Raw genomic sequence first — 24,935 nt, 5'->3', positions numbered from 1 at the left:
ACCAGTGGGGCCAGAACTGCAGAAGCTCTCCCACTGATGCCCCAAAGTACCAAGAATACAGAGCACCAGCGCCCCAGACATACGAATATAAGAGAAGCCATGTTGGACCAGTCCAACACTCTGTGTCACACAGTGGCCAAAACCCAAGGGCGATCGGGAGGCCCACCAGCAGAGCTAGAACTCCAGAAGCCCTCCCTCTGTTGCCCCCCAAGCACCAAGAAGCCAGAGCATCACTGCCCCCAGACATAAGAACATAAGAAAAGTCATGCTGGATCAGGCCAACTGGCCCATCCAGTCCAATACTCTGTGTCCCACAGTGGCCAAAACCCAGGGGGCATCACGAGGTCCACTAGTGAGGCCAGAACTCCAGAAGACCTCCCACTGTGCCCCTCCAAGCACCAAGAAGACTGAGCATCACATAACAGAAAGCTGAATAACCTGTCCTCCCCTCTCCATTCCATCTCTGCAACAACCCTGCAAGGTAGATCAGACTACAAGACAGTGACTGGCCCAGGGTCATCCCACAAGTTCCACAGGTGAATGGGGACTGTCCTCCTGACTCCTAGGTCAACATTCTAACCAATTCTGTCACCATACACATACCAGGGGGTGCGCCTAAGTTGGGGAAGGGCTGTGGCTCAGTGGCAGAGCATTTGCGCAGCATGCAGAAGGTCCCAGGTTCAATCCCTGGCATCTCCAGTTGAAAGGACCAGGCAGGAGGGGATGGGAAAGACCTTGACCAGAGACCTTGGCTCAGTGGCAGAGCCTCTGCTTGGCAGGCGGAAGCTCCCAGGTTCAGTCCCCGGCATCTCTAGTTGAAAGGACCAGGCAGGAGGGGATGGGAAAGATCTTGACCTGAGACCCTGGCTCAGTGGCAGAGCCTCTGCTTGGCAGGCAGAAGGTTCCAGGTTCAATCCCCGGCATCTCCAGTTGAAACGACCAGGCAGGAGATGATGAGAAAGACCTTGACCTGAGACCCTGGGTCAATGGCAGAGCCTCTGCTTGGCATGCAGAAGGTCCCAGGTTCAATCCCCAGCATTTCCAGTTGAAAGGACCAGGCAGGAGGGGATGGGAAAGACCTTGACCTGTGACCCTGGGTCAATGGCAGAGCATCTGCTTGGCATGCAGAAGGTCCCAGGTTCAATCCCCAGCATCTCCAGGTGATAAGAAAGACCTTGACCTGAGATCCTGGAGAGCTGCCATTCGAAGTAGACAAGATTGGCCTTGGGAAGGCATCTTCAGATACCTGTACTGCAGAAACAATTGAAATCAGAATCTCTCATCACTAGCACCTCCACAAGACAGCTCTTCCAACAACAACAACAACAACAACAAATTTTATTTGTATCCCGCCCTCCCCGCCGGAGCAGGCTCAGGGCGGCTAACAACATGGCTCAGAGCCAAATTATACAGGTGAATAAAACTACATCAAACATCAAACATTTAATTAAAATCTGGTTAGGCTTTAAAATTAAGTTAATTTTTTAAAAGTGCTAGTGCTACATTTACTTATTCTGATGGCGGTTTCCTTCGTAATTTCCATTTCGATCAGGGAAAGCCAGTCTGAAGAGGAAGGTCTTGCAGGCCCTGCGGAACTGTTCTAGGTCCCGCAGGGCCCGCATTTCCTCTGGAAGTTGGTTCCATAGGCTCGGGGCTACAGAGGAGAAGGCCCGGTTACGGGTGCTTTGCAGCTTCACCTCTCTCGGTCCGGGGACAGTCAGCAGGTTTTTCCCGGCTGACCTCAGTGCTCTCTGGGGTTCATATGAGGAGAGACGGTCCCTAAGGTAGACAGGTCCTCGACCATATAGGGCTTTAAAGGTAATGACCAGCACTTTGTAACGAACCCGGTATGTAACTGGCAGCCAGTGCAGTTCGCGCAGCCCAGGCTGTATGTGCTCCCATTTAGGGAGTCCCAGCAACAGTCTAGCCGCTGCGTTCTGCACCAGTTGCAGCTTCCGGGTTCGGCACAGAGGCAGCCCCATGTAGAGGGCATTACAGTAATCCAGTCTCGAGGTGACCGTTGCATGAAGCACCATTGCCAGATCTTGGCGCTCTAGGAAGGGAGCCAACTGCTTTGCCCGCCTTAGATGGAAAAAGGCTGACTTGGCAGTGGCTGCAATCTGGGCCTCCATTGATAATGCAGGCTCCAGTAAAACTCCCAGGCTCTTAACTCGGTGTTCCATACAGCCTTCAATGCGTTAACTGCCACCCTTTGGATATTTGAGTTTGTCCTAAATAAATTCCACAGCTGTGAGAAACAAGAGGACAACTGTCTCATTCAAGGATGGTCAAACTGGCTCAGGAGCCACATGTGGCTCTTTCACACACATTGTGTGGCTCTCGTGGCCCCCATCGGCTCATCAGCTCGGAGAAGGGATTTCTCTCTTTAAATCACTTCTCCAAGCCAAGTCTGTCGGCAGCTTGGCGAATGCATTTAAAGTTAATGTTGCTTTCTTTCTACCTCTCCCTCCTTCCCCCATCTATTTTCCTTCCAGCTCTCGAACATCTGACACTCATGTCTTGCGGCTCTCAAACAACTGATGTTTATTCGATGTGGCTCTTACATTAAGCCCGTTTGGCTACCTCAGTCTAATTCTACTCTGGGCAAAGCATGCCTACAAATCTCTCAATGACTGAAGTGGTTTCAGGGGCTAGCCATGTCCTTCCTCGGAGGAAGAGCTGGGGTTGAATCCCACAGCACCCTGGAGGCCAACGAGATCGAGAATCAAAAGAGGCAGGGGGCTTTTTTTGTAGCAGGAACTCCTTTGCATATTAGGCCTCACCCCCCCCCCCCGATGTAGCCAATCCTCCTGGAGCTGACAGCAGGCCCTGTACTAAGAGCCCTGTAAGCTCTCGGAGGATTGGCTGCATCAGGGAGGTGTGGCCTAATAGGCAAAGGAGTTCCTGCTACACAAAAAGCCCCGAAAAGGGGGTAACTGGCAAAGGGAAATTTGACTCTTGGAAACTCGTCCCCTGGAAACCATGTTGGTTCCGAAGGTCCTCCTGGATTCGATTCTGTTCTAATGGCCCGAGAAGTCAGGGTTGCCAACGCTAGGTTGGGAAATACTTGGGAGATTTTTTGGGGGGCGGAGCCTGAGAAGAGTGGGGCTTGGGGTGAAAGAGAGGGACTTCGAGGGGTCAAAATGCCCTCCACCTTCCAGAGCAGTCCTTTTCTCCAGGGGAACTAACCTCTGGTGTCTGGAGAGCAGCTGTAACCCCAGGAGTTCTCCAGCCTCCGCCTGGAGGTTGGCAGCACTAGAAGCAGCCCAAGAGGAGACCGTTACTAATTCTCAATCCGACTAGGGTTGCCAAGTTCAGTTCAAGAAATATCTGGGGACTTTGGGAGCAGAGCCAAGAGACTTTGGGGCCGGAGCCAGGAGACACTGGGGGTGGAGCCAGGTGCAAGGTTGTGACATGATTCATTAAACTTCAAAGGGAGTTCTGGCCATCACATTTAAAGGGACCACGCGCCTTTTCAATGCCTTCCCTCCATTGGAAATAATGAAGGAGAGGGGCACCTTCTTTGGGAGCTCATAGAATCGGACGCCCTGGTCCAAACCTTTTGAAACTTAGAGAGTATTTTGAGGAGAGAAACTGGATGCTATGCTGAAGATGGGGTGCTTATGCTTTATGGCAGGGGTGGCCAACGGTAGCTCTCCAGATGTTTTTTTGCCTACAACTCCCATCAGCCCCAGCCATTGGCCATGCTGGCTAGGGCTGATAGGAGTTGTAGGCAAAACAAAATCTGAAGAGCTACCATTGGCCACCCCTGCCCTATGGGAATCGGTCTCCATAGGGAATAATGGAGTGCCCAGCAGACATTTCCCTCCCCACCCTCCGCTTTCTGATGATCCTGGAGCGGGGGGGTGGTCTCCAAACTGGGGGATCCCCTGCCCCCACCTGGGGATTGGCAACCCTACATCCAACGCTAACAATCATTCCATATTCCTGCAGATGACTTGGATCCCCCACCCTGAATCTCGTGATTCATCGTCTCCGGTTGCAGCCGGGAGTGAAAACAAAGCCGCCGCCTTCTTCCACCGACTGTCATGTCGCTTGTTTAATGAAGGAGAAATCTGTACCATCAGCAATCTTTGCAGTCTTGGTTTCCCTTGGCTTCCCGTTCGATATGCAAACAAACTTGAGCGCGCGAAGCCAAGTCGGTTTGGACTCCAAACACATTTCCCCTTGCACGAAGCCGAGATGACATCTTGTGCGCAGTTGGCACAGAAGAAATTGGAATCTGCCCCAAAAGACGAGTCTTTGAACATGGTTGAAGCATCTCCAAAATGCTTCTTGGAGGTTAACGTGGAAAAATCGAAAAGGATATGACTCAAAGACCTTGATTGGTCACTAGCACCCTAGAGACCCCACAAGATTTCCAATGTGTAGGCTTTTGTTTGGTTTAGTGGTGAAGCGGGCGGACTCTTATCTGGGAGAACTGGGTTTGATTCCCCACTCCTCTACTTGCAGCTGCTGGAATGGCCTTGGGTCAGCCATAGCTCTCACAGGAGTTGTCCTTGAAAGGGCAGCTGCTGTGAGAGCCCTCTCCAGCCCCACCCACCTCACAGGGTGTCTGTTGTGGGGGGAGAAGATAAAGGAGATTGTAGGGCGCTCTGGGTCTCTGTCCTTGAAAGGGCAGCTTCTGGGGAGAGCTCTCTCAGCCCCACCCACCTCACAGGGTGTCTGTTGCAGGGGAGGAAGGGAAAGGAGATTGTAGACCATTCTGAGACTCTGTCCTAGAAAGGGCAGCTTCTGGGAGAGCTCTCTCAGCCCCACCCACCTCACAGGGTGTCTGTTGTGGGGGAGGAAGGGAAAGGAGATTGTAGACCATTCTGAGACTCTGTCCTAGAAAGGGCAGCTTCTGGGACAGCCCCACCCACCTCACAGGGTGTCTGTTGTGGGGGAGGAAGGGAAAGGAGATTGCAGGCCACTCTGAGACTCTGTCCTTGAAAGGGCAGCTTCTGGGAGAGCTCTCTCAGCCCCACCCACCTCACAAGGTGTCTGTTGTGGGGGAAGAAGATAAAGAAGATTGTGAGCTGCTCTGAGACTCTGAGATTCGGAGTGAAGGGCGGGATATAAATCCAATATCATCAGCATCATCCAACATGGCTTTTGGGAGAACTCTCTCAGCCCCACCCACCTCACAGGGTGTCTGTTGTGGAGGAAGAAGATAAAGAAGATTGTGAGCTGCTCTGGGACTCTGACATTCAGAGTGGAGGGCGGGATATAAATCCAATATCATCAGCATCATCCAACATGGCTTTTGGGAGAGCTCTCTCAGCCCCACCCAGCTCACAGGGTGTCTGTTGTGGGGGAAGAAGATAAAGAAGATTGTGAGCTGCTCTGGGACTCTGAGATTCGGAGTGGAGGGCGGGATATAAATCCAGTATCATCAGCATCATCCAACATGGCTTCTGGGAGAGCTCTCTCAGCCCCACCCCCCTCACAGGGTGTCTGTTGTGGAGGAAGAAGATAAAGAAGATTGTGAGCTGCTCTGGGACTCTGACATTCAGAGTGGAGGGCGGGATATAAATCCAATATCATCAGCATCATCCAACATGGCTTTTGGGAGAGCTCTCTCAGCCCCACCCAGCTCACAGGGTGTCTGTTGTGGGGGAAGAAGATAAAGAAGATTGTGAGCTGCTCTGGGACTCTGAGATTCGGAGTGGAGGGCGGGATATAAATCCAGTATCATCAGCATCATCCAACATGGCTTCTGGGAGAGCTCTCTCAGCCCCACCCACCTCACAGGGTGTCTGTTGTGGGGGAGGAAAGTAAAGGAGATTGTAGGCCGCTCTGAGACTCTGTCCTTGAAAGGGCAGCTTCTGGGAGAGCTCTCTCAGCCCCACCCACCTCACAGGGTGTCTGTTGTGGGGGAGGAAGGGAAAGGAGATTGTGAGCCGCTCTGAGACTCTGAGATTCAGAGTGGAGGGCAGGATATAAATCCAATATCATCTTCTTTATGAGTCAAAAGCTCCCTTCCCTAGGGGAGCGGATGGCCAGGCCAGCTCTGGGTTGGGAAATACGGGGAGATTTTGGAGGTGGAACCTGAAGAGGACAAGGTTTGAGGAGGGTCTCATATAATACTATAGAATCCGCCCTCTAAACCAGCCATTTTCTCCAGGTGAACTGATTCATGTGATACAAAAAACCAGGGCTTTTTTTGCAGCAGGGACTCCTTTGCATATTAGGCCACACACCCCTGATGCAGCCAATCCTCCTGGAGCTTACAGTAGGCCCTGTACTCAGAGGTCTGTAGGAACTTGGAGGATTGGCTGCATCAGGGGTGTGTGGCCTAATATGCAAAGGAGTCCCTGCTGCGAAAAAAAGCCCTGCATAAAGCTGCCATGTGTTGGTCACACACCCAATGTTCCCTCTAAGCTGCGGAGTCTTGTGAGCAAAAATTCTACTTTGTGAACTGCTGGCATTAAAGTTGAGAGCTGCTGGCATTGAAGTTGTGAGCTCCTGCATACATTATTGTGCTCTGGGGTCATCCTTCCTGAGCTAAGACACAAATGTGTGAGTAGGAGACTAAAAATCTGTGAGCCAGCTCACGCTAACTCAGCTTAGAGGGAACATTGGTCACACCCCAGGGTGACCAAGAGATGGGGTGGGTTAAGAATCACGGCACAACTTTCCTTGTCCGACACTTACCCCAAGTCACATCTTTTGAAGAAAAATGGCTTCCGTTTCTGGAATCTAAAAAAACATCTTACCCATTAACACAACTTACCTTCAGTTTCTCTCACTATAATTCTTTCTAACTTATGTTATCCCCTCTTTCTCTGACAGCCAGCTTGGTGTACTGGTTAAGTGCGTGAACTCTTATCCGGGAGAACCGGGTTTGATTCCCCCACTCCTCCACTTGCACCAGCTGGAATGGCCTTGAGTCAGCCATAGCTCTGGCAGAGGTTGTCCTTGAAAGGGCAGCTACTGTGAGAGCCCTCTCCAGCCCCACCCACCTCACAGGGTGTCTGTTGTGGGGGGAGAAGATAAAGGAGCTTATAGGCCACTCTCAGACTCTGTCCTTGAAAGGGCAGCTTCTGGGAGAGCTCTCTCAGCCCCACCACCTCACAGGGGTTCAATCACACAAGTGCTACAGAGCAAAACCTCTATTTTCCCCATTGGCTGAGGCTCCTCCCTTGGGGAGGAATAGCTTGCTTTGCCAGGCTCTCTCAATCGCACAGCAGAGCTACTGAGAATGGGAGAAATACAAGAAAGCACCTTTAAGACCAAGCGCTAACATTTTAAGCATAAGAACATAAGAGAAGCCATGTTGGATCAGGCCAATAGTCCATCCAGTCCAACACTCTGTGCCACACAGTGGCCCAAAATATACACACACACACACACACACACTGTGGCTAATAGCCACTGATGGACCTCTGCTCCATATTTTTATCCAATCCCCTCTTGAAGCTGGCTATGCTTGTAGCCGCCACCACCTCCTGTGGCAGTGAAGTCCACATGTTAATCACCCTTTGGGTGAAGAAGTACTTCCTTTTATCCGTTTTAACCCGACTGCTCAGCAATTTCATCAAATGCCCACAAGTCCTTGAATTGTGAGAAAGGGAGAAAAGGACTTCCTGTTTTAAGCATGTTTTAAGTTTAAATATATATTTGTGTTGTCTGTATTCTTTATAAAATTTATATCTCTGCTACCTAATCTTGAATAGGTACACACAGGGCCCGGCCCAACATGGCTCAGCCCAACCAGACATGGCCTGGTCCGACAAGGTCTCTTTTATGTCAGATCCGGTCCTCATACCAAATGAGTTCAACACCGCTGCCCTAAGTGGCTTGGGACTGAGGTATCTGAAGAACCCATATGATCCCACACATTCCTGCCCAGGAACTAAGATCATAGGGGGAGGTTCTCTGAGTGTCCCACCAACCAGAGGGGCTGTTTGGTGGGCACACAAGACAGGGCCTTTTTGGTGGCAGCCCCACCAATATAGAACAACCTCCTCAGGGAGGTGCACCTGGCCCCCTCACTGCCAATCTTCAGGAAACAGTTGAAGATGGTATTGAGGGCAGCTTTGGACTGATTTAGTTTCTTATTTCCTGGCCGTCCTCATTGGAGTTTTTAAATTATGACTTATTATAATTCTTGTTTTTTTCTGTTTTTCTCACAGTGTTTTATTTATATTCTAAGTGGTCTCGAGTTCCGCTATGGAGAACAGAGGCTAATGAGTGTTTTCATTCATTAATTAGCCAGTTAGTTAATTAATTAGAACATTTATTAGCTGCCTTGCTTCCTTGCGGAAGTAATAATTGATTTTTATAGAGCCCCTTATTACTCTTCCAAAATAAAGCAACTATTTACCATCAACCCAGTCCCTTCTACTTTGGTTTTCCATATAAGTATCTAGAACAGGGGTATCAAACATGCGGTTTGGGGACCCAATCAGGCCCCTGAAGAACCGGCCGTCATCCGCTTCCTTCTCCCTCTCTCTTGCTTTCTTCTGCATCACAGCTTGCTTTGCCAGGTGTGCTCAACTGCACAGGAGCTACAGAGCAAAACCTCTATTTTCTCCATTGGCTGAGGCTCCTCCCTTGGGAAGGAACAGCTTGCTTTGCCAGGCTCTCTCAATCGCACAGCAGAGCTACTGAGCCAAGCCTCTCTTCCTTCTATTGGCTGAGGCTCCCCCCCCAAGTCCTCTGGGGAAGGAAGGAAAGAGCTTCCTTTGCCCAGTTCCCTGGATCCCATGGGAGAAATGCAAAGAAAGCACCTTTAAGACCAGTGAGTGCTAACGTTTAAGCATGTTTTAATTTTTTTAAAGAAAATATTTGTATTTGTCTGTTTTTTATAAAATTTATATCTTTGCTACCTAATCTTAAATACATAAACACATGGCCCAGCCCGACATGGCTCGGCCCAACCAGATCCAACAAGGTCTCATTTATGTCAGATCCAGCCCTCATAATAAATGAGTCTGACATGCCTAGAATGAACCCAACCCACCTCAACCCTGTAAAATCCCCAAGAATCAAGACAACCCCTGTGTACAGACTTGTGAATCGTGGATTTGTAGGGGGGAAAGGGGAGAAGAAGAAGAAGGAGAAGGAGAAGAAGAAGAAGAAGAAGAAGAAGAAGAAGAAGAAGAAGAAGAAGAAGAAGAAGAAGAAGAAGAAGAAGAAGAAGAAGAAGACTGCCGATTTATACCCTGCCATTCTCTCTGAATCAGAGAGGCTTACAATCTCCTTTATCTTCCTCCCACACAACAGACACCCTGTGAGGTAGGTGGGGCTGAGAGAGCTCTGACAGAAACTGCCCTTTCAAGGACAACTCCTACGAGAGCTATGGCTGACCCAAGGCCATTCCAGCAGCTGCAAGTGGAGGAGTGGGGAATCAAACCCAGTTCTCCCAGATAAGAGTCCGCACACTTAACCACTACACCAAACTGGCTCATTGACATGGTGCCCAAGAACAGCAGACTTCAGTTTCTTGACTTCAATGACCCAGGGTAGCCTGATCTCATCAGATCTCAGAAGCTAAAGCAGGGTAGAACCCGGTCATTATTTGGATGGGAGACCACCAAGGAAGTCCAGGGCTCCTATACAGACGCAGGCAGTGGCCAACCATCTCTGTGAGTCTTTTTGGCCTGACCTTCTTCACCCAAAGGGTGATGAACACGTGGAATTCACTGCCACAGGAGGTGGTGGCAGCTACAGGCATAGCCAGCTTCAAGAGGGGATTGGATAAACATATGGAGCAGAGGTCCATCAGTGGCTATTAGCCACAGCTTATCATTGGAACTCTGTCTGGGGCAGTGATGCTCTGTATTCTTGGTGCTTGGGGGGCACAGTGGGGGGGGCTTCTGGTGTCCTGGCCCCACTGATGGACCTCCTGTTGGTGCCTGGTTTTTTTGGCCACTGTGTGACACAGAGTGCTGGACTGGATGAACCCTTGGCCTGATCCAACATGGCTTCTCTTATGTCTGGGGCAGTGATGCTCTGTATTCTTGGTGTCCGTGGGGGGCAACAGTGGGAGGGCTTCTGGAGTTCTGGCCCTGCTGGAGAACCTCCTGATGGCCCCTGGGTCTTGGCCAATGTGTGACACAGAGTGTTGGACTGGATGGGCCATTGGCCTGATCCAACATGCCTCCTCTTACGTTCTTATGACCTTAATGGCCCAGGCTAGCCCAATTTCATCAGATTTCAGAAGCAAAGCTGGGTCAGCCCTGCTTGGAACTTCGACGGGAGACCACCAGGGCTTCTACAAAGAGGCAGGCAATGGTCGACCACCTCTGCATGTCTGTTGCCTTGGAAACCCAACACGGCTGTCCTAAGTCGGCTGTAACTTGATGGTGATATATATCTTCAATGAGAGAAACCATCTCCAGTTCTTGACCTACGACGACACTCTTTGCTCGTTCACCGCTAGCAAATGAACGGTTTCAGCAGCAGTCCAGTCACTTGGGAGGGGATACCAGGATAATGTCTCTCCCCGCCCCCCTGGAACAGAGGAACAATATTATGCGGGAACTGACTCAGAGAAAGGTTCTGTCTCAGTACGAGGCAAAAGCTGCAAAGACAGAAATCTGGTCTGTGGAGCGTCAATAAGATATCGCAGAGCCGGGGAAAGTACAGAAGAGGGCAACGGAGATAGCTAAGGAGTTGGGAGAAATCTTCCTGTGAGGAAAGGCTAAAGAAGCATTTCATTTACCAGAAAATAGAAGAAGAAGAAGATGATGATGATATTGGATTTATATCCCGCCCTATACTCTGAATCTCAGAGTCTCAGAGAGGTCACAATCTCCTTTATCTCCCCCCACACACACACACAAAACAGACACCCTGTGAGGTATGTGGGGCTGAGAGAGCTCTGACAGAAGCTGCCCTTTCAAGGACAACTCCTACAAGAGCTATGGCTGACCCAAGGCCATTCCAGCAACTACATTTACTCATTTACTTTCTTTTTACCCTCCCTTTCTGCTCAATGGAGACCAAAAGTGGGTTACACCATTCTCCTTTCTTCTTTATCCTCCCAACACCCCTGCAATGTGGATTAGGCTGAGAGACCGCAACTGATCCAAGGTCACCCAACAAGCTCCCAGGTCAGAGTGAGGATTCGAAGCCAAGTCTCCCAGATCCTAGCCCCACACTAAAGCCACGTAGGATAGAGGATTGTGACATTGTGCCTATGGAAGAGAAAGTGGATAGAGGGAACTTTTTCTCCCTCTCCAATAATACAAGCACTGAGTCAACAGTGCCTAAAAAGGCAAAAGCAATTTGGGGCTGTATCAACAGAAGCATAGTGTCCAGATCACGCGATGGGATGGTATCGCTTCACTCTGTTCTGTTAATTATTATTATTAAATTTTATTTGTATCCCGCCCTCCCCGCCTAGTCAGGCTCAGTGTTAAGACCTCACCTGGAGTCTTGTGTTCAGTTTTGGGCATCACATTTTAAGAAGGATAGAGACAAGCTGGAATGGGTCCAGAAGAGGGTAATGAAGATAGTGAGGGGTCTGGAGACCAAGTCCTATGAAGAAAGGTTGAAGAAGCTGGGCATGTTTAGCCTGGAGAGGAGGCAGCTGAGAGGTGACAGGATCACCATCTTCCAAGTCCTTGAAGGGCTGTCCTATAGAGGATGGTGTGGAATTGTTTTCTGTGGCACCGGAAGGTAGGACCACAACCAACGGGTTGAAATTAAAACAAAAGAGCTTCCAGCTCAACATTAGGAGGAACTTCCTGACTGTTAAGAGCGGTTCCTCAGTGGGAAAAGCTTCCTCGGGAGGCGGTGGGCTCTCCTTCCTCGGAGGTTTTTCAACAGAGGCTAGATGGCCATCTGACAGCAATGAGGATCCTGTGAATTTAGGGGGAGGCGTTTGTGAGTTTCCTACATTGCGCAGAGGGTTGGTCTAGCTGACCTTGGAGGTCCCTTCCAAAGGTTATTACCTTTAAAGCGCTATATGGCCGAGGACCTGCCTACCTTAGGGACCGCCTCTCCCCATATGTTCCCCAGAGAGCACTGAGATCTAGCTCCCAAAACCTCTTAAAAATCCCTGGGTCAAGAGAGGCTAGACTGAAGACAACCAGGGAGCAAGCCTTTTCAGTAATGGCCCCTCGATGGTGGAATCAACTTCCAGAGATGGTGCGAGCCCTGCGGGACCTGAACCAGTTCTGCAGGGCTTGCAAAACCTCTCTGTTTCAGCTTGCCTTTGGGACAGAACCTGGTTAAACGGATCTGTAGCCATCCAGCCATCTTGTACATGATTGTGATCTATTGCACTTTATAGCACCGTTTTATCCATTTAATTAACTGTGTGATTGAATTTGTAACTGAATTGTATTTTAAAATTGTTTGGTTTATACTGTATTTTACTTATATCACGGTGTTCCGTGTCTGTGAGCCGCCCTGAGCCCGCCATTGGTGGGGGAGGGCGGGATATAAAAATAAACTTATCTTATCTTATAATTCTATGATTCTATGAGTGGGCAGGACCCAATTAAGTTAATGGGCAATAGACAAAAGAAAGTACTTCTTTATTCAGTGAGTAAACAAACTGTGCAGTTCATTGCCAGAGGATGTAACGATGGCCTTGAACATGGATGGATTTACCAGGGGAATCCACGACAAAGATGTCCATCAGCGGCTGCTAACGGGGGCGCCTGGGAAATCTCCAAGTTCAGAGGTATTAAAGACCTGAATCCCAGAGCCAGGAGGCAACATCAGGGAAAGGCCTCAGCCTCTCTGCCCTGTTGTTGGCCCTCCAGAGGAACTGGCTGGCCACTGTGCAAGACAGGAGGCTGGACTGGATGGACCACTGGTCTAATCCAGCAGGGATCTTCTGATGTTCTGATCAGGAGAAAACCTCGCCCTCTATGTCCTGATGTTGGCCCTCCAGAGGAATTGGTTGGCCACTGTGAGAGACCGTATGCTGGTCTATATGGACTATTGATCTTTTGATGGTCTCATGAAGGTCTCGGCCTCAATGCCGTTTTGCTGGCCCTCCAGAGGAAATGGCTGACCACTGTGTGAGGCAGGATGGTGGATGAGATGGACCACTGGTCTGATCCAGCAAGGTTCTTCTTATGTTCTTAGGAAGGCCTCAGCCTCTATGCCCTGTTATTGGCCCTCCAGAGGAATTGGCTGGCCAGTGTGTTTGACGGGATGCTGGACTAGATGGACCTCTGGTCTGATCCAGCAGGGCTCTTCTCATGTTCTTAACAGGGGAGGCCTCGGCCTCCACGCCCTGTTGTTACCCTCCAGAAGAACAGGTTGGCCACTGTGTGAGACAGGATGCTGGACTAGATGGACCACTGGTCTGATCCAGCAGGGATCTTCTGATGTTCTGATCAGGAGAAAACCTCACCCTCTATGTCCTGTTGTTGGCCATTCAGAGGAATTGGTTGGCCACCGTGAGAGACCAGATGCTGGTCTATATGGACTACTGATCTGATCCAACAGGGTTTTTTCAGGAGAAGGTCTCAGACTCTCTGCCCTGTTGTTGGCCTTCTAGAAGAACTGTTGGCCCCGTGTGAGACAGGATGCTGGACTAGATGGACCACTGGTTGGATCCAGCAGGGCTCTTCTTATGAAGGCTCTCAGACTCTCTGCCCAGGTGTTGACCCTCCAGAGGAACTGGTTGGCCACTGTGAGAGACGGGATGCTGGACTAGTTGGACCACTGGCCTGATCCAGCAGGGCTCTTTTTGCTTTCAGGTCCAAGGCCTTTTGAAGGACTTTAATGGCTGAACGTAGCCTCTTCACAAAGGTTTGATCCTGTCCTAGAAATACAAGGACCTGTCTCAGTCTAGCCTTTGGGAATCCATTCCTAAGGGATGAATCTTCAGAAAAACGACTGCTCAAGAGATTAAATGAAATTGCTGAGAAGTCGGGTTAGAACAGATAAAAGGAAGTCCTTCTTCACCCAAAGGGTGATTAACATGTGGAACTCACTGCCGCAGGAAGTGGCGGTGGCTGCAAGCATAGCCAGCTTCAAGAGGGGATTGGATAAAAATATGGAGCAGAGGTCCCTCAGTGGTTATTAGCCACAGTGTATTGTTGGAACTGTCTGGGGCAGTGATGCTCTGTATTCTTGGTGCTTGGGGGAGGGGAGGCAAAGTGGAAGGGCTTCTAGCCCCAATTGTGAACCTCCTGATGGCACTTGCGTTTGCTGGTTTTTTGGCCACTGTGTGACACAGACTGGATGGGCCATTGGCCTGATCCAACATGGCTTCTCTAATGTTCTTATGTGACACAGAGTGTTGGACTGGATGGGCCATTGGCCTGATCCAATATGGCTTCTTTTATGTTCTTATGTGACACAGAGTGTTGGACTGGATGGGCCATTGGCCTGATCCAACATGGCTTCTCTTATGTTCTTAATCAAGGCAAACATCTGCTTGGCACTGCAGCAAGAATCTGTATGGTGTGTGTAGCTGAGGACACCATTGTTGCGCATGCACCATGCTTTAAAGCAGGGGTGTCGAACTCATTTGTTATGAGGGCCTGATCTGACATAAATGAGACCTTGTTGGGCCGGGTCACGTGTGCACCTATTTAAGATTAGGTAGCAGAGATATACACTTTATAAAGGACACAGACAAACACAATTAATTTTTTTTTTAAAAAAGACTTAAAACATTAGCACTTCCTGGTCTTGAAGGTGCTTTCTTTGTAGTCCTCCCATGGGATCCAAGGAACAAGGAAAGAAAACTGTGGCTCTTTCCTTCCTTCCCCAGAGGACCGGGGGAGGAGCCTCAGCCAATAGAAGGAAGAGAGGCTTGGCTCAGTAGCTCTGCTGTGCAATTCAGAAAGCCTGGCTCTGCCTTTCCCCCTTCCTCCCCAAGGGAGGAGCCTCAGCCAATGGGGGAAACAGAGGTTTTTCTCTGTAGCCCCTGTGTGATTGAGCAAGATTTGCAAAGCAAGCTGTTATGCAGAAGGATGCAAGAAATATAGAGAAGGAAGCAGATGACAGCCAGTTGCAAGGAGGGGCTGTTAGGAGCCCTTTGGGGGCCTGATTGACTTCCCTGCTTTAAAGTGTATATGTAAAATGCAGAACGGTTACATTCGAATCCAGGAGCGCCTTCAAGACCCAGAAGAGTTTCAGGGTATAAGCTTTTGAGCGCCAAAGTTCCCTTTGTCAGACAAAGCTCATACCCTGAAAGTCTTGCAAGTCTCTAAATTGCTTCTGGATTCAAACTTAGCACTGACAAAGGGAACTTTTAACTATCGAAAGCTTACACCCAGAAAATCTTCTTGGTCTTGACGGTGCTGGGTTCAAATCCAGCTATTGTGCTGCGGACCGTTCCTCTGACACGATCTCCAAGTAAAATAAATTATACGTGTCCCTTCCAAGAATAACACGCAAAAGCAACCTCAAACTAGAAACGCACTCGCAAAAAGCCCGCCGAAGAATATCTGCACATGCAAACGCAGTCAGGTTTTGATAATCCGCACAAATCTTCCTTTGCTCTGTGTGTAATATAGTCCTGAGTGGTCTCAAAAGCAGACGTGGGTGTATGTCAAATAATTGTGTATGCAAGGTGATACCTGATGCTTATTCGGTTTCCCCGTGGAGAGACCTGATGCAGACACAGTTTGCTTTGCCAATATTTTTTTCAAAATGCAAACCTTTGTCTGCCTTTGTGCCGAAAGATGCGATCGACACCGAGAGCGTACATGCACTCCCAGACAGCGGAATAGCCCATACATGTGGGGACAGGGTTTTTTTTTCTGTTTTTTTAGATCGCACAGTAGCCTTATTGCTAATTACCCACTGTGCATCCCCGGGCGAACACTACAAAGAGACGAGAGAAAGAGAGAGGAAATCGCACCACCGACACCACACAAGCCTAAATTGTCATCTGCACCAGGAAACAGATCGGTGTCTACGCAGGCAAATCATTCGTCTATATGCGCACCTTGATACCTTCGCAAGTTATATAATACGGCACACATTAGCCATATGCACAGAGGTGTACATGTTCGGTATATGCCCGAGAAAACCCCTGCAAGCCGGTACAGAGAATCCAGCGAGCTGTACACCTTATCGCCAGATGCCGTCCCTATACCTTCAGCCTTCTGCCCCCAAAGCTTTCGCTTGTGGGGTAACTGCCTTTGTACCTGTGATCTGGGAATGAGTGGGAGGGGGGAGGGAAGAAAGGAGGGATTGAAGCACGGCATGAGAGGAATGAAGAAGGGATGGATGGATGGATGGAATATATCAATGGGTGGAGAGAAAAGAAGCGGGGGGGGGGTATCCAACTGCTGGAGATTTTTAGACAACAAAAACAAAAGGAAAGCAAAGAACGGGATACCTGGAGAAATAGAAGAAAAGACACAGTGGCTGAGAAATGGATTAAGGGGGTGGGGAGGACAGGATGAATGGGTGGGACTGGGTCAATGAATACCTGTCTGATATAAATCTGTCTCACTCTCCCCCCCACCCCCAATTCCCCCCTTAGATGCTCTTCGGTACTCCTCCCCCCTTTCTTTCTTTGCCTCTTTCTCCGTCTCTCTCTCTCTTTTTTTTTTGTAGTGCCCCCTCCCCACCATTGCTATGGGAAGTGAAGGGGGGGGGAAGAAGACCAGTTGCTAAGCAACCTCCCCTCACCCGGGTACCTGTTCCCCTCCCCCACTGCAGCAGCCTCCCCCCACCCCTCCCCTCCAGAGCCCCCTCCCCTCTATTCTCCAGAAACACACCCCAATTTTGCACACACACACCCCCAAAAAACCTCCAAGTCCTCCCCTCCCCTCTTTCAAGGCGTTTGCATTCCTCCCAGCTGGGAAACCCCCCACCGAGGGGACTCTCTGCATACCTCCCCACGCCCCCCTTGTCCCTATGCAACCCACGGCCCCCCTTCCCGCCCCCCTGGCAGGCACAGGGTGGTTCTGGAGCCCTCCCAACCTTGCAATGCACCCCCCAACCTGCCCCGTGATCCTCGCCTCCCCCCATGCATGCATCTACCCCCTTGCATCATGCATCTATACCTCCTTGCATGCATCCCCCTTTGCATGCATCTATATCCCCTTGCACGCATCCCCCTTTGCATGCATCTATATCCCCTTGCACGCATCCCCCATTGCATGCATCTATATCCCCATGCATGCTTCCATACCCCCCATGCATGCATCTATTCCCCCACCCCCAAGTCTCCTACCTGCAGCATGACGCGGTATTGCTCTTCGGGCTTCTCCACCACACACATGTTACATCCCATGGCGATGGGGGGGAGAGGGTCGCCCACCCTCCAGGAGAGAGGGGGGCTGGGGGGGGTCCTACAGGTGGGGGGCGCCCGGTTGGCCCTCCCGGCCCCCCCACCCCGGCATAGCCCTGGGGCGGGGAGGGTGGGGGCTGCCCTCTCCCTCAACCCCCGGGGGGCATGGCGGGCGGCGGAGGGCGAAGAGGGGCTGGGGAGGGGGGGCGGCTCCTGCCGGCTGCAGAAGGGGGGAGGAGAGCAGCGCTCTCTGGCCGCACTCTGCGCTGCCCAGCCCGGCTCTGCCACCGGGAGGGAGGGAGGGAGGGAGGGAGGGAGGGAGGGGAGGGGGCGCGGCCAGAAGGGCCGCCCCCTTTCCCCGCGCCGCCAGGGCGGGCGGGGTTGCCAACCTTTAGGCGGCACCGGGAGATCTCCCGCTCTGGGGGGGAGAAGAGGGGGAGAGCAGTTCCTTTGCCTTGGAAGGTGGGCTCTGAAGTCCCTCCCTGCTCCAAACCCCGCCTTCCCCAAGATCCACTCCCAAAATCTCCAGCTGTTTCCCAACCCAAAGCTGGCAACCCTCTTTTCACACACACCACAAGAAGGTGGGTCTGTCTGTCTTTCTTTCTTTCTTTCTCTTTCTTTCTTTCTTTCTTTCTTTCTTTCTTTCTTTCTTTCTTTCTTTCTTTCTTTCTTTCTTTCTTTCTTTCTTTCTTTCTTCCTTCCTTCCTTCCTTCCTTCCTTCCTTCCTTCCTTCCTTCCTTCCTTCCTTGCCAGTTTGATGTAGTGGTTAACGGCACAGACTCTTATCTGGGAGAACCGGGTTTGATTCCACACTCCTCCACTTGCACCTGCTGGCATGGCCTTGGGTCACCCATCGCTCTGGCAGAGGTTGTCCTTGAAAGGGCAGCTGCTGTGAGAGCCCTCTCCAGCCCCACCCACCTCACAGGGTGTCTGTTGTGGGGGAGGAAGGGAAAGGAGATTATGAGCCACTCTGAGACTCTTTGGAGTGGAGGGTGGGATATAAATCCAGTATCTTCATCTACCTCACACGGTGTGGGGGAGGGGGGAAGGGAAAGGAGATTGTGAGCCGCTCTGAGACTCTTCGGAGTGGAGGGCAGGATATAAATCCATTATCTTCATCTACCTCATGTCTGCTGTGGGGGAGGAAGGTAAAGGAGATTGTGAGCCGCTCTGAGACTCTTTGGAGTGGAGGGCGGGATATAAATCCAGTATCTTCATCTACCTCACACGGTGTCTGTTGTGGGGGAGGAAGGTAAAGGAGATTGTGAGCCGCTCTGAGACTCTTCAGAGTGAAGAGCGGGAGATAAATCCAATATCATCTTCTTCATCTTCTTCTTCCTCTGCAAAGTCCACCATGGTGGTCTCCAATCTAAGTACTGACCCTGCTTAGCTTCCAAAATCTGAGGTCAGACTCCACCCTGCCTAAAACCGAAATCAATTCCTCCCCCCCCACTCAAACACAAAGAACAGCCAGTAACACATGAAGGGCTTTTTTTTAAAGAAAAAGCCCAGCAGGAACTCATTTGCATGCTAGGCCACACCCCCTGATGCCACCATTGTTTCACGCAGGGCTTTTTTGTATAAAAAGCCTAGCACTGGCTGATTTGCATATTAGGCCACGCCCCATGGCACCAAACCAGCCGGCATTGCGTTCCTGCTTTTAAAAAAAGCCCTGGACACGTGTGTGTGTGTGTGTGTAGGAACATCAGTGGCTTTATCAAGTTCAAGATCTTTAATGGCATAATAGTATTCCAGATTCATTATAAGGTGCTGGTTATTACCTTTATTACCTTTAAAGCCCTATATGGCCGAGGACCTGTCTCCCTTAGGGACCGTCTCTCCCCACATGTTCCCCAGAGGGTACTTAGATATGGATCGCAGAATCTACTGTCAATCCCCGGGGCCGAGGGAGGCGAGACTGAAGGCTACCAGAGAAAGAGCCTTCTCAATTGTGCCCCCCCCCCCACTGGTGGAACCAACTCCCAGAAGAGGTAAGGGCCTTGCGGGACCTTGCCCAGTTCCACAAGGGCTGCAAAACAACTCTATTTCGACTGTCCTTCAGCCCAACTACCTAGAGAGTCAGTTTGGTGTAGTGGTTAAGTGTGCGGACTCTTATCTGGGAGAACTGGGTTTGATTCCCCACTCCTCCACTTGCACCTGCTGGAATGGCCTTGGGTCAGCCATAGCTCTGGCAGAGGTTGTCCTTGAAAGGGCAGCTGCTGTGAGAGCCCTCTCAGCCCCACCCACCTCACAGGGTTCTGTTGTGGGGGAGGAAGGGAAAGCAGATTGTGAGCTGCTCTGAGACTCTTCAGAGTGGAGGGCGGGATATAAATCCAATATCTTCATCTACCTCACAGGGTGTCTGTTGTTGGGCGGGGGGAGGAAGGAAAAGAAGATTGTGAGCCGCTCTGAGACTCTTCGGAGTGGAGGGTGGGATATAAATCCAATATCTCCATCTACCTCACAGGGTGTCTGTTGTGGGAGAGGAAGGGAAAGGAGATTGTGAGCCGCTCTGAGACTCTTCGGAGTGGAGGGCGGGATATAAATCCAATATCTTCATCTACCTCACAGGGTGTCTGTTGTGGGGGAGGAAGGGAAAGGAGATTGTGAGCCGCTCTGAGACTCTTCAGAGTGGAGGGCGGGATATAAATCCAATATCTCCATCTACCTCACAGGGTGTCTGTTGTGGGGGAGGAAGGTAAAGGAGATTGTGAGCCGCTCTGAGACTCTTCGGAGTGGAGGGCGGGATATAAATCCAATATCTTCTTCTTCTTCTTAGATGCCCAACATCGCTGAACGTACTGTACCAACTTTAGCACCAAAAATTGTTTTCATGCTTTTAAACGATTTTAAATTGTTTAATTGATAGTGCATTGTTAATTTAATTGCTTCCTTACTGTTTTTACTGTCTGATCTTAAATTGTTGTTAGCAGCCCTGAGCCTGCTTCGGCGGGAAGGGCGGGATAGAAGTACGAAGAAGAAGAAGAAAGAAAGAAAGAAAGAAAGAAAGAAAGAAAGAAAGAAAGAAAGAAAGAAAGAAAGAAAGAAAGAAATTTCCAAAGGCTTTATCCAATCTTTGAATGTCCCCCAAAGATTCCTGCCATGGACACTAGATGCCGAAAAGTCACCAACGGCTCTCCCTTGGCAACAGAATACACAGCTCTGTGTTATCAGCGCAGAAAAAGGTACTTGTGAAAGAGAAGAGAAAACGATGAACTGCCGGTGGGATGCTCTCAGTGCCCAGGGAGGTGCCTGCAAGAGAAGCTCCCGTCTTTACCAAGCAGGTCTTTTCTTTCTAACATGCACCCAGAGGCAAAGCATGCAGCTCCCAAACCAGGGCGAGTGGGGAGGGTGCATTGCCAAAAGAACATTTGTGCACTTCCAAATTCAAGTCACGCAAAAAGCACGCAATTCTAACTTGAATACCGCTCTCTTCTGCATTGGTGGCAGAGAGTTCTTTCACATCACAGCTGACCCCCACACACGACAGGAGTGTCAAACATGCGGCCTGGGGGCCGAATCAGGTCCCTGGAGGACTCCTATCAGGCCCCCGAGCAACTGGCTGCCATCTGCTTCCTTCTCCCTCTCTCTTGCTTCCTTCTGCATCACAGCTTGCTTTGCCAGGCTTGCTCAATCGCACAGGAGCTACAGAGCAAAGTCTCTATTTTCTCCACTGGCTGAGGCTCCTCCCTTGGAGAGGAAGGGGGGGAAGGCAGAGCTTGTTTTTTCAGGCTCTCTATCGCACAGCAGAGCTACTGAGCCAAACCTCTCTTCCTTCTGTTGGCTGAGGCTCCTCTCCCTCCTGGTCCTCTGAGGAAGGAAGGAAAGAGCCAGAGCTTCCTTTGCCCAGTTCCCTCGATCCCAAGGGAGAAATACAAAGAAAGCAGCTTTAAAACCAACAAGTGCCAATGTTTGAAGCATGTCTGAGGTCTCAAACTCATTTGTTATGAGGGTCAGATCTGACATAAACGAGACCTTGTTGGGCTGGAACATGTCAGGCTGGATTGTGTATGCCCGTAGTTGAGATTAGGGAGCAGAGATATACATTTTATAAAGTTATACAGACAAACACAATTAAATATACCGTATTTTTCGGACGATTAGACGCAGCGGACCATAAGATGCACCTTCGTCTACGTGCGCAAATGGCCATCTTTGGTGATGCGGGCGCCATTGCAGCCTTCGGGCCGCCTCGGCCAGGGGCCGCACACAGGCGCGGGAGAAGCATGCCGGCCCCTGCGAAGTGCAGGATTTGCGGTGAGGGCGATCTCGCCGCTTGTCTCCCAGCCAGGCACGCAAGCATGGGGCAAGCACGCCTGGCTGGGAGACAAGCGGCGAGATCGCTCCCTGCAAAGTGCTGGGTTGGCGATGGGGGCGGAGGGAGCAATCTCGCCGCTTGTCTCCCGGGGGCTGCAGGCCCCTCCCCCCTCATCTTTTAGTATTTGGACCATAAGACGCACGCACTTTCCCCCCCACTTTTTTTGGGGGGGAAAGTGCGTCTTATGGTCCGAAAAATACGGTATATTTATTTAATTAGCAACAAGTGCTAATGTTTTAAGCATTATATATACATACACACACACACACACATATATACACACACACACACACACACATATATACACACACACATATATACATACACACACACATATATACATATACACACATATATACACACACATATATATACATATACATATATACACACACACATATATACACACACACACACATATATACATATACACACATATACACACACACATATACACACACACGCATATATACACACACACACACATATAATACATATGCACATATATACATATATATAATGCTTAAAACATTAGCACTTGTTGGTCTTAAAGGTGCTCTCTTTGTATTTCTCCCGTGGGATCCAGGGAATGGGGCAAAGGAAGCTCTGGCTCTTTCCTTCCTTCCTTCCCCAACGGACCAGAAGAGAGAGGAGTTTCAGCCAATAGAAGGAAGAGAGCCTTGGCTCAGTAGCTCTGCTGTGCGAATGAGAGAGCCTGGAAAAGCAACTTCTGCCTTCTCCCCTTCCTCTCCAAGGAAGGAGCCTCACAAATGGGAAAAACAGAGGCCTTGCCCGGTAGCTCCTGTGCGATTGAGCAAGCCTTGCAAAGCAAGCTGTGATGCAGAAGGAAGCGAGAGAGAAGGGAGAAGGAAGCAGATAACAGCCAGTTGCTCGGGGGCCTGATAGGAGCCCTCCGGGGTGCCTGATTTGGCCCCCAAAATGCATGTTTGACACCCCTGTTTTAAGGTGCTGTGTGTTTCTTTTAAAATTAATTGTATTTGTCTGTGTCCTTTATAAAGTTCTTGAAGAGCCTGAAGAACTTGCAACCCTGCTGCAGTAAAACCAGGTCACAAAAAGCGCTCGCGAACAGAAGAAGAAGATACTGGATTTATATCCCGCCCTCCACTCTGAAGAGTCTCAGAGCGGCTCACAATCTCCTTTACCTTCCTCCCCTACAACAGACACCCAGTGAGGTGGGTGGGGCTGAGAGGACACTCACAGCAGCTGCCCATTCAAGGACAGAGCCTCAGAGTGGCCTACAATCTCCTTTATCTTCTCCCCCCACAACAGACACCTTGTGAGGTGGGTGGGGCTGAGAGGGTTCTCCCAGAAGCTGCCCTTTCAAGGACAACCTCTGCCAGAGCTATGGCTGACCCAAGGCCATTCCAGCAGGTGCAAGGGGAGGAGTGGGGAATCAAACCCGGTTCTCCCAGATAAGAGTCCGCACACTTCACCACTACACCAAACTGGCTCTCACTACACCAAACAGATGTCTTCATACAAAGTTTTGAGCCAGTGATGAGCTGGAGCCATCTTAGAGAATACGTACTGGAGACTTTGCGTCCCATAGAATTTATTTCTAGAGATTTGGATACTGAGTATCCTTTGAAGCCGTGAAATATCCCTTGTTGAGAAAGGAATTGAAACAGGTGTGGCAGAAGCCGACTGTCCTGTCCCAGGGAATTTCATTGTGATATCACCGTGGATGCAGTGACACGGAATTTCTTCTAATTGCATGAAGACATCTGCTTGCAAGCTCTTTTGTGAGCAGGTTTTCCTGCAGCAGGGCTGCAAGTTCTTCAAGAACAAGACGGACTTTCTTTTTGTGATTTGAATAATGGGAAGCAGGGCCTTTTTTGGGTAGAAAAAGCCCAGCAGGAACTCATTTTCATGTGTGAAAATATGAGAGCCAGTTTGGTGTCGTGGTTAAGTATGCAGACTCTTATCTGGGAGAACCGGGTTTGATTCCCCAGTCTTCCACTTGCAGCTGCTGGAATGGCCTCGGGTCAGCCATAGCTCTGGCAGAGGTTGTCCTTGAAAGGGCAGCTTCCGTCAGAGCGCTCTCAGCCCCACCTGTCAAGCATGGTGAAATTCCATTGATAATTGATTGTTATAGGGTCCTTCATAACACTGGCCTGTGAAGTATCAGGGAGGACCAGTCTTTACTAGCTTTGTTATTCTTTCCCCTCCCCCTTCTTGCTTAATTGCTTGCAAAGTAGAAGTAGTGAGAAACGAAACTGACTTGAGAAGAAGTAATCAGCACCTTCCCATACATTCCTGGTAGGGAGTACGACACACCTGGGGAAAGCAAGGACAGAGTCCTGATAACACTATGAGAATGTAGACGTTTATGATAGTTTATGTGTGAGAGCTACCCCTCGCCCCCACCTTTTGGAATCCTTTTGAAGTAAGCCTTTAAAGTATTGTATCAGTGTATGTGCAGCGTCACTCTCAAGAATCTGTTACACTGAAAGTATCGGTCTATCAATAAACATAGTCTTTGCATCAACTTCGACTCGTCATTGAACCCGCATGCTTGACACCACCCACCTCACAGGGTGTCTGTTGTGGGGGAGGAAGATAAAGAAGATTGTGAGCCGCTCTGAGACTCTGAGATTCGGAGTGGAGGGCGGGATATAAATCCACTATCATCACCAATATCATCATCATATTAGGCCACACCCCCCCGACATTACCATTGTTTAGTATAGGAGAAGCTCATTTGCATATTAGGCCACACCCCCTGATGCCAAGCTAGCTGGTTCTGCGTTCCTGCTCAAAAAAAGTCCTGAGAAAAGACTGAGATTTTGGATGGGACATTAGTGTATTGTTTATTACGTAGTTATTCGTCACTATAACCTTTAGGCTGTGTTTTGTACTGCATATCTTCTTGGCATGGAGCAGAGGTCACTGGGGTGTGTGTGTGGGGGGATGTATTTATGAATTTCCTGCATTGTGTTTGGGGGGGAGGGTTGGACCAGATGACCCTGGAGGTGCCTTCCAGCTCTATGATTTTAACTCAGAGCTAAGAAGACGACTGCAGATTTATACCCCGCCCTTCTCTCTGAACTCAGAGACTCAGAGCGGCTTACAATCTTCTCTATCTTCTCTCCTGACAACAGACACCCTGTGAGGTGGGTGAGGCTGAGAGAGCTCTGACAGAAGCTGCCCTTTCAAGGACAACCTCTGCCAGAGCTATGGCTGACCCAAGGCCATTCCAGCAGCTGCAAGTGGAAGAGTGGGGAATCAAAGCCAGTTCTCCCAGATAAGAGTCCACACACTGAACCACTACCCCAAACTGGGCTCTCTTTGGTTGCCACCTACAGGTTGGAAAATTCCTGGCAGTTTTGGGGGTGGAACCCGAGGAGGGCAGGGTATGGGGGGAGGAGAGAGCTCAGCAGGGTAGAAACCGACAGAGCAACCGACCTCCAGGGCTGGATTAAC

General features: G+C 50.1%; 1 protein-coding gene across 2 annotated transcripts in view; it reads right to left on the bottom strand.

Annotated features, from left to right (window-relative positions):
* PDZD4 (PDZ domain containing 4) overlaps positions 1-17,189 on the bottom strand; it is a 62,644-nt gene extending 45,455 nt beyond the window's left edge. For both annotated transcript variants that reach the window (XM_060252950.1, XM_060252951.1), the window contains exon 1: positions 17,117-17,189. In XM_060252950.1, coding sequence (XP_060108933.1) covers positions 17,117-17,176 — 60 coding nt within the window. In that variant the 5' untranslated portion in view covers positions 17,177-17,189. The remainder of the gene's footprint in view (positions 1-17,116) is intronic.
* Positions 17,190-24,935: the final 7,746 nt, after the last annotated feature.

This window comes from Heteronotia binoei, chromosome 13 (assembly GCF_032191835.1).
Source record: "Heteronotia binoei isolate CCM8104 ecotype False Entrance Well chromosome 13, APGP_CSIRO_Hbin_v1, whole genome shotgun sequence".
Classification (NCBI taxonomy): Eukaryota; Metazoa; Chordata; class Lepidosauria; order Squamata; family Gekkonidae; genus Heteronotia; species Heteronotia binoei.
This window is presented reverse-complemented; position numbering and strand designations above follow the sequence as displayed.